An 8,191-nucleotide genomic window follows, 5' to 3' on the forward strand; every position below is an offset into this window, starting at 1 on the left:
ACTAGATTTCGTCATAATGCGGTCCCGATTCCGTCTCGATCTCGTCTCAGCATTATGACGAATAAAAGGCCACATTCTGACCGTTTTCAGCCGGGCCCTTTCATACGGGCAGGGAACTCTCAGCCGCTCTGATTGGATGCCGCTCGACAGCTCTGCGCACCTCTTACAGGAGGGTCACTAAGCGCCGGCCAAGCCGAGTCTGGCGGGAGGGAGGTAGAAAGGAGGGGGAGAGAGGCGGAGCGATGGCGCGGGCGGACGGCGGGGCCAACACCAGGCCCCCCTGTATATCTTCTACTGGTGACGTCACGCCTTGTTCACGCCGCTTCATGACAGTACAAGCAATGACACATTTGACCGAGGGGTGCCCAACCGAGGTAATCAGGTGTACACAGAGTAGGTAACCCCTGGTAATCATTGGTAATCGCCAGTAATCCTTGGTAATCGCCGGTGATCATTGGTAATCGCCAGTAATCCCTGGTAATCGCGGGTAATCCAAAGTAATCACTAGGTAATCGTTGGTAATCACCAAGTAATCGTTTGTAATCACCAGGTAATCTTTGGTAATCACCAGGTTATACCAAGTTATCACTAAGTAATCTAGCAAGAAAATTCCTGGAAATCTTTGGTAATCACTAGTAATCTTTGGTAATCAGTGGTAATCCCTTGTAATCACTAGTAATCTGTGGTAATCAATGGCAATCTTTGGTAATCTCTAGTAATCTTTTGTGAGTGGTAATCTTCGGAAATTCTTGGTAATCATTGGTAATCTTCGGTAATCTCTAGTAATCCTTGGTAATCATCACTTTTTCGTAATGAGGTGTACACGATTTTTTCGAGTTGGGCACCCCGCGCATTTGACAGATTATTCTCATAAATTTAAGTTATTTGAAATGTTTAAAGTTTCAGTTACAGTGGCCACTCGCATAGCCGTGCCACACGGTTCTCCTCTGTAGGCCGGCGCGGCTATGCGAGGGACCCCCATCTCCGCTAAATGGCCGGCCGAGGCATGAAGCCACAGTGCTGTACGTGTTATTTAGCTTCAAAGCCGTTGAACAGTAATCAGAGAACAATCAGAATCCACACTAGCAGTGTATGGCGGTGAGCAGTGGGGTCAGGCTAGTAGAGCTTAGCGCAGCTATGAGAGGCGCGGCTATGCGAGTGGCCACTGTACAATTGTATCATCTGCTAAACACTTGAGCTGAAGTCGCCGAATTTTTGTTTCGAGTCACTGTTGGACATGACAAGCAGGCCCGCCCTTCCGCCAAACGGAGTTGCCAGCTCTAATTCGCTGCGCCGGGAACTCCGTTCGGCAGGGGCCGGGCGTGCTTGGCCTGCTGGCGGCCCGACCATTTCGGTCACGCCAATTACTGGAGAACATAATCGAATATTCCGACCTGTAAATCACTTTGCATATTTGAGTAAACTAAGGCTTCCTGCGGGGGGCCTGCGGCCCTAGAGATTTGCTTTTTTGGACATGACAAAAGTATGTAACGGGGCAACAGCGGGACTACACCCCACCCTTCTGCTTTGCTTAAGAATAAAAAAAAATAAACCAGCGTAGCTTTTAGATTGTTTTGGTTAAACAGCCTTAAAACTTGACTTTTTGCCATTGTTTTAAATATATCCACATCTAGGGCCGATGCGGTACGTTAATTGCCTTTTTTATTTCTACAGATCAGAAGATCCTAGAGCTGCTTTCGACCGCATGCCGCGACCTTCTGAGTGCATTGGACATGTCCGGCCAGGGTCTTTGCGCGCGTCGCTGTAACCTCCTCAACCCCCTTATTTTCGCTATGAAAATTCATCTGCTAGCGGATTTAAAGCCATTAGTAATGGACGGGAAATATTTTGGAGCAATGACTGCGTATGCGGTAAGGACTCTTCCCGTTTGGGACCTCACTGTAAATCTGGGGTGTTTATTGTCAGAATGATGCGTTTTTGTGCACATCTGAACCGAATGCAAATTCGAATTGGGTGAGGAAGAAATGTGCATCATATTGACAAACGAAAGCTTTTTCAGATTATGTGTGTCGTGCGCCTTCGGTTTTTGTGCTCAAATTCGGTTTTGGCACCCTTTCATTTTCGGGTCCAGGCTAAGTAAATATAGGGTTCTCGCGTTATTGGACCAGGGAGTAGAAACGGAGCGCTCAGGCCGCATAGCATGCGCGTCCCGGGCCGAGCGCCAGCCGGTTGAGCACACGCATTTCTTTTCCGCACTTTTTGAAGCTGTTTGAAATTTTGACCAACCGCATGAATGGTATCGCGCGAAAGGGCAGAGTTCGAACTTCACCGAGGTACCTTTACAATCCACTTCCGGTTTCATTTGGCCGAGATAATTTGATTATAGTGAACCAACAAATTACTCGGAGGCCCCGCCAGAGCGCAAACAAAACAAATTTTCACGTAAGCCAAGCGATTGCATTGTTGAACGAGTGTGTAACTAACAAGATTACTAAACCAGCTTTCGAATAGGATAGGTGTCCTTTCGGTCTGATCAAAATATATCCTCCATTTCATAAAAATAAGCTGATGTAAGATCGGCAGCCATTTTGAATTCGGCAATTTTCGTTATTCACACGTGTTTGATTCGAGGGGTAGATAAGTTCCCTGCCAAGTGTACACCCCCTTATTCTGCCCAATTCAAACTAATTCTAACCAACATAATTTAATTCTACACAATTCAGAAATAATTGAAACCAATTTCAAGGCAATTCAACCAATTCAGTCCAATTCAAGGCAATTTACTCTCAATTTAAGTCAATTCACCCTAATTCAGTAAAATAAAGTCGCAATAATATTGCATTTCAATAGAAAGCTGCCCGGAACTAAGAAGAACTAAACCGGATACAGAGAGCGGTGGTAGGAGCGGGTTCCCTCTTCCGTTTGCCTGCCTCCACCACCGCTCTATGTATCCGTTTTTGTTCTTCTTAGTTCTGGGCAGCACTCTATTGAAGTACACTATTCTAAAGGCCCGTCTACAATGAGTTGGAGTAGGAAGTAAGAGTAGGGAGTAATTTCTGAGTTACTTCACTCATATCTACAACGACCCAAGAGAGTAGCAGCTTTGGCTTCGGTGTTTCTAAAGATTTTGGGCATTTATACTGGAAAAACTGTTTCCTGAGATGAGTAGTGATCAAAACTAACAAAATTAATTCTTATCCTTGCCCAAAGTTGACAAAAACATTTATTCCCATCTTATATCGCAGTAAGGAGTAGGGAGTGGGGTTGGAATTGGTCCAATCCTACTCCAGGCCTTACTTCACAGGAAACAGTTCTCTTACTTCACTCTTACTCCCTTACTCTACCCCATTGTAGACGGGCCTTAACCAATTCTAAAACAATCCAACTAAATCGAACCAATTCAAATCAAATTCAAGCCAATCTACATTATTTGTACACCCAATTCAGGAGTATCTACCCCTCGGTTTGTTTATATTGATACAAAGTTGTTCATGGAGTACCATACTGTCACGTTTCATGGTGTGGAGTGCTGCGTCGAGTATGATCGAACACTCTTCTCTTTTTCTAGCCAAGAGTCAGGGAACTCGAAAAACTTACGAAGGAGCTTCGTCAGATGTTGCCACCGGGGCCGGGACCTGAAAAGATCCTCTTCGAGAAAGTGCACATGGCAGAGCTCGACTTTCTCTTGAGTGTCACAGGGTGCAAGCTTCCCTCGCCAGATGCTCTCTCCAACATGAGAAGCTTCCTTGAGCTTCATGCCTAACCGCTACGTTGCTTGTACTTTTTAAAATTATAACCACGAGTTTGCTACATGTGTGCCGAAAATTTTAAATGTAATTCATTCAGGATGACCCAATAAAAAAATTACGTTTCTGATTAGATGTTACCTCTTCACTCTCAAGGCCTTTGCGAAAAAGAGACGAAAGGGGGGATTTCTAGAAAACTAGGCAGATCTCACTGTAAAAGATATTCTGAAATTTAAGAGCAAAATATCTCTCAAATTTAATAACATTTTCAGTTGTTCTTAAACGTAATAACAGATTATGATATCCAAGAAGTTTTCTTCATGTTGCAAACCAGGTTACGAAAATTCTGATAAAATTTCGCAATTGTACTGAGAGGTCATTAAATTTTATAACAAGTTTATCAAATTTAAAAGATCTCCTTGGTTTTGATAAAATTGTTTTGAAAAGTCAAACCTATTCTTACTTATAATAGCTATCAAACACTTATTAAAAGTCGTGCATCTTTTGACGTTCTTAGATCAGAGGATTATATCCGAGTATTTATTTGTTTTTTACCCCGAAAAATCTTACGTCTTCTTCGGTAGAACATTTTCTCGTTTACCAATATTAACATCGAAAATAATTGCTCTTTATTCGACCACATGCCGGTGCGCTTTCGGCGGCCTCTGTAATTGCGCAGCGGTGCTCACGCGACGCCATGGTGCTGTTGTCGCCCCGCGCGGCCCGTAGGGTCCCTCGCTCATAGGGTTGTGAACCCCGGAGCCCCTCGGGGGCAGCTGACGGCGTGTCGCGTGCACGTCACTCGTTCGCGGGACGCCCTGTTGGCCAAAGGCAGGGCCATGGTCTGCACTGCCCTGCGCAGGGCTCGCTGGGCCGGAGTAGCGGCCCGAGGCATGAGGCAATGTCCGCCAGGGCGCTACCCTGGGCGCTGCCCAGGGCGCTGCCACCGCGGCGGCCGCAGCTGGACCCCACCCCGTCCTGGAACGCCATCAAGCCGGACAAGAACGCCGTTCTCTTGCGGAATGTCGAGCGGCAGCTCGCAGCCACAGGTGCGTCACGTTGTTGTCGCATATGTTAGAAAAAATTCTGGGATTGGGATTGCACTAGTGAAAAATATCGCCAAAGTCCTTTGGGGTTTTCCAAAAGGACTCCGTTCCGTAGGCTAGATTTCACGTGTTGTGTTGAGCATCGAAACCTTGATCGAAACACAGAGACGACACTGTTAGTAGATTTCGTAATTTTACGATAAAATTCCTCACGAACAGTTCGTATTGTGCTTTTACGAACAATGTTCGTCAAATCAAAAAATACGAACTGTTCGTAGGCAATAAACAAATTGTTCGTAAATGTACAATGACATGGATAGCTAACATATCTAGAAAGAATTACGAACTTTTCGTCATTTAACAAGTATTCGTTTTCTAAGCGATACCGAAAAGTTCGTGTATAAAATTTAACAGTCGTTTGTTCGTTAACACTAGAACTACCGGAGGGGTCAAAATGACCCCTTTTGATTTTGAATTGCCAAATGAACTATCAAATTTTGTTTCTACCAACCCGCCACTTTTTGACTTTTCATGGGTCACCAAAATACGCTTTGAAACGAAAAATCAGGCATGTAGGTCAAAAACTTAAGGAGATATTATAACATATACCTCGCTCTACCGAAGGGGTCATTTTGACCCTTGTATTAGTTTTCGAGGGCTTTGATGGTTTTAACGAGCGTTTTTCAACTTAAACCTTGCCATTGTTGTTCTGTGTGGTAAGTATTGACTTCCGCTTGGTCGTGTGACAATTTTGATCCTCTATCAGTATCGGTAGGCAACCCGCACATCACATAATCATGATTTCCTTACATAATACTTATAAGCCATTCGCAACGGTTCTGTCGGCCTGAAAACGCGTTCCATGGCAGAACGGAGGTTAAAAATGTTAATTAATGGTCTATTACGACGGTTATTGCATGATATTTATGTACTATTTTATTCGCAGAACCTTAGTATCAGATTTACTTACAGTATTTACGGTGTTTACGGTTGTTCGTCAGACTGAAATAAACACAGGCTATGCTAGAATGTTGAGAAATATTGTATTTGATTGTAATCCTATGCAATTTACCCGAAACAAAACGAAATATTGCGAAAAAATCTGAAAAACTTTTGAAAAATCACATTTTGTGCTTTGCAGGTTGCCTACCCACCCCCACACAGGGACCCCCGTAGGTCCAAAAATTGCATCAAGTGTCAAGAAAATCGAAAATAAGAAGTTGTGTACCCAAAACCGCAGTCTTTTAACAGCTAAAACGGCGAAATAGTGCCTAGGGGTCAAAATGACCCCTCCGGTAGATCTAGGTATACGAAAATCCCGGTAGTTCTAGTGTTAATTTACGATAAAATCCCCTACAGTGGACTAATAACTCCACCAACTTCAATATTGCTGTTTTACGACATGAAAACTAACATGGGGACTTAGGCAAGTCTAAATTCCCGATTTGCGCAACCTCGGTATATTTGTATCTTATCTATGCTGATGACGACTGATTGTAGAATTTTTTTCCTGAGTGTCAATTTCTGGGGTACTTTATTGGAGCAAATAATGGAAAAAATATTGAATTGAGGCCAAAATTGACGGAAGGAGGTCTCAAATCGAAAAGTGGTAGAGAAACTAACATCCCCCCCCCCCCCCCAGAACTGCTCATTTTGAGTCAAAATAACACTTAAAATTTGTCCAAATGTAGAAATTTGAATTTTTCGAAACAATACGCTTTTATAGGGAGTTTCGGTATGACACTCATGGAAAAATTTGATCAGCATTCGTCACCCACATAGACAACAAGCAAGTATACCGAGTTTGGGTACGATCAGGAATTAACTCTTGCCTATAAGTTCCCTTGTGGGAATGGAGTCCTCTGGGAATTTCTAGTAGTGGTAGAGAGTGAATCATCGGGAAATCCCCAGAAATGTTAAACGGTGTGGTCATCTCTTTGGTGTCGGTGACGGACATACTAATGACGCACTGCTTGCCCAGAGGGCTGGCCGCTCCTGCAAGGTGGTGTTCCCTTACCCGTCTCGAGCGGGGCCAGCGCTTTGCCGACCTTGTTCGACGACCTGCTGCCGCTGCTGTGGACGCTGCGCTTCCTGCTGATCCTACCCGTGACCGTGTCTCGCGACACTCGCACCGTGCGCTTCCGCTGGCTGTCGTGGACCACGCTGGTGACGGCCGTGCTGTGGCTGTTCACGTCCGCGATCAGCTGCGCCGTGCTGCGATTCCGCCTCGCTCCCGTCCTCGGCACCGGCAAGCACTTCCACGTCTGGGACGTGGTGCCCCAGTACGCCACGGTCTTCGGCATGAGCTACATCTTCTTTCTACCCGTCGCTTGCTGGGCCACGGCGGGCCGCTGCGTGGCGCTCGTCGAGCTCTGGCAGCGCGTTGAGGTTGTTATCTGGTAGGGAGGTGCGAATGTCCTTTTTTTGTAGTCGCCAAATCGTAATAGTGCAGGAAAGTTGCCTTAGCACATCTAAAATACAGGGATAATTTTGTTTTTGCGATCGGACTTAATCTTGAACTCGAGATTTGAGCTTCAAGTTTAACATAAGGTTCTTATGGGCATTTATGACAAAAACAGAAAATTTGGCCTGGACCGCACAGGTTCCGCCACAGACAAAAACTAAGGCCGTATCCGTGATCTACGTAAGACCGAGTTGGGACGTTCCGCATGCCATGATTCTCACTCTAATTTCCGAATAAATTTTCCAAAACTTAATATTTTTTTTAGTGAAAATGGCTGAATTTACTAACTCCAAAACTGTTATTAGATGACGGAGTAAGGTATTTGAAACGTGGTCTGAATCGTTTTTTTACGTACATCGCGAATATGGCCTTAGTTTTTGTCAGTGGCGGAACCTGTGCGGTCCAGGCCAAATTTTCTGTTTTTGACATAAATGCCCATAAGAACCTTACATTAAGCTTCAAGCTCAAATCTCGAGTTCAAGATTCATTCCGATCGCGAATATAAAAGTACTTCTAGATTTCCGGTGTGAAAAGGCACCTTTCCCGCACTATAACTATTCAGCGACTCCAAAAAGCGGACTTTTGCACCTCCCTATTATCTGGTGACTATGTATACCTATTCTCACAATGGGACTCTTGCTAAACGTAGATTTCTTCGGGGTGAATTTCAACTGGGTATCATTTTTGGATTTTCCCAAACAACAACAAAAAACGTCGACTTTTAGTCATTTCTTGAGAAAATGGATTTCTTGACCAAGAAATCATATTTAGCACGAATTTTCTTCGGCAATCGTTTGGTAACGGCCCCCCTTCAAAACCCCCCAAGGTGGAACAAAATCAGGGATTAACTAACACCTGCATAAGTCTCCTTCTCAGTCGCCTTTTATAGCTGCAAATTAATAAGCCAAATGGCTGATTAACCCCCCGCACTACTTTTGTATTTATGCTGTACCGCATGGACGAGTGCGGGAGTG

General features: G+C 44.6%; 3 protein-coding genes across 5 annotated transcripts in view; all 3 read left to right on the top strand.

The window, feature by feature from the left end:
* LOC113214725 (uncharacterized) overlaps positions 1-3,840 on the top strand; it is an 83,454-nt gene extending 79,614 nt beyond the window's left edge. For both annotated transcript variants that reach the window (XM_052272456.1, XM_052272457.1), the window contains exons 12-13: positions 1,675-1,871; positions 3,530-3,840. In XM_052272456.1, coding sequence (XP_052128416.1) covers positions 1,675-1,871; positions 3,530-3,724 — 392 coding nt within the window. In that variant the 3' untranslated portion in view covers positions 3,725-3,840. The remainder of the gene's footprint in view (positions 1-1,674; positions 1,872-3,529) is intronic.
* LOC127750534 (uncharacterized) overlaps positions 1-8,191 on the top strand; it is a 133,502-nt gene that overhangs the window by 43,880 nt on the left and 81,431 nt on the right. The gene's annotated exons all lie outside the window — the stretch shown is intronic.
* LOC127750533 (gustatory and odorant receptor 22-like) overlaps positions 4,244-8,191 on the top strand; it is a 44,924-nt gene continuing 40,976 nt past the window's right edge. Inside the window, exons 1-2 of the mRNA XM_052272458.1 lie at positions 4,244-4,756; positions 6,735-7,141. Coding sequence (XP_052128418.1) covers positions 4,609-4,756; positions 6,735-7,141 — 555 coding nt within the window. The 5' untranslated portion in view covers positions 4,244-4,608. The remainder of the gene's footprint in view (positions 4,757-6,734; positions 7,142-8,191) is intronic.

The sequence above is a fragment of the Frankliniella occidentalis genome, unplaced genomic scaffold (assembly GCF_000697945.3).
Source record: "Frankliniella occidentalis isolate FOCC.00 unplaced genomic scaffold, Focc_3.1 Scaffold206, whole genome shotgun sequence".
NCBI classification, from domain to species: Eukaryota; Metazoa; Arthropoda; class Insecta; order Thysanoptera; family Thripidae; genus Frankliniella; species Frankliniella occidentalis.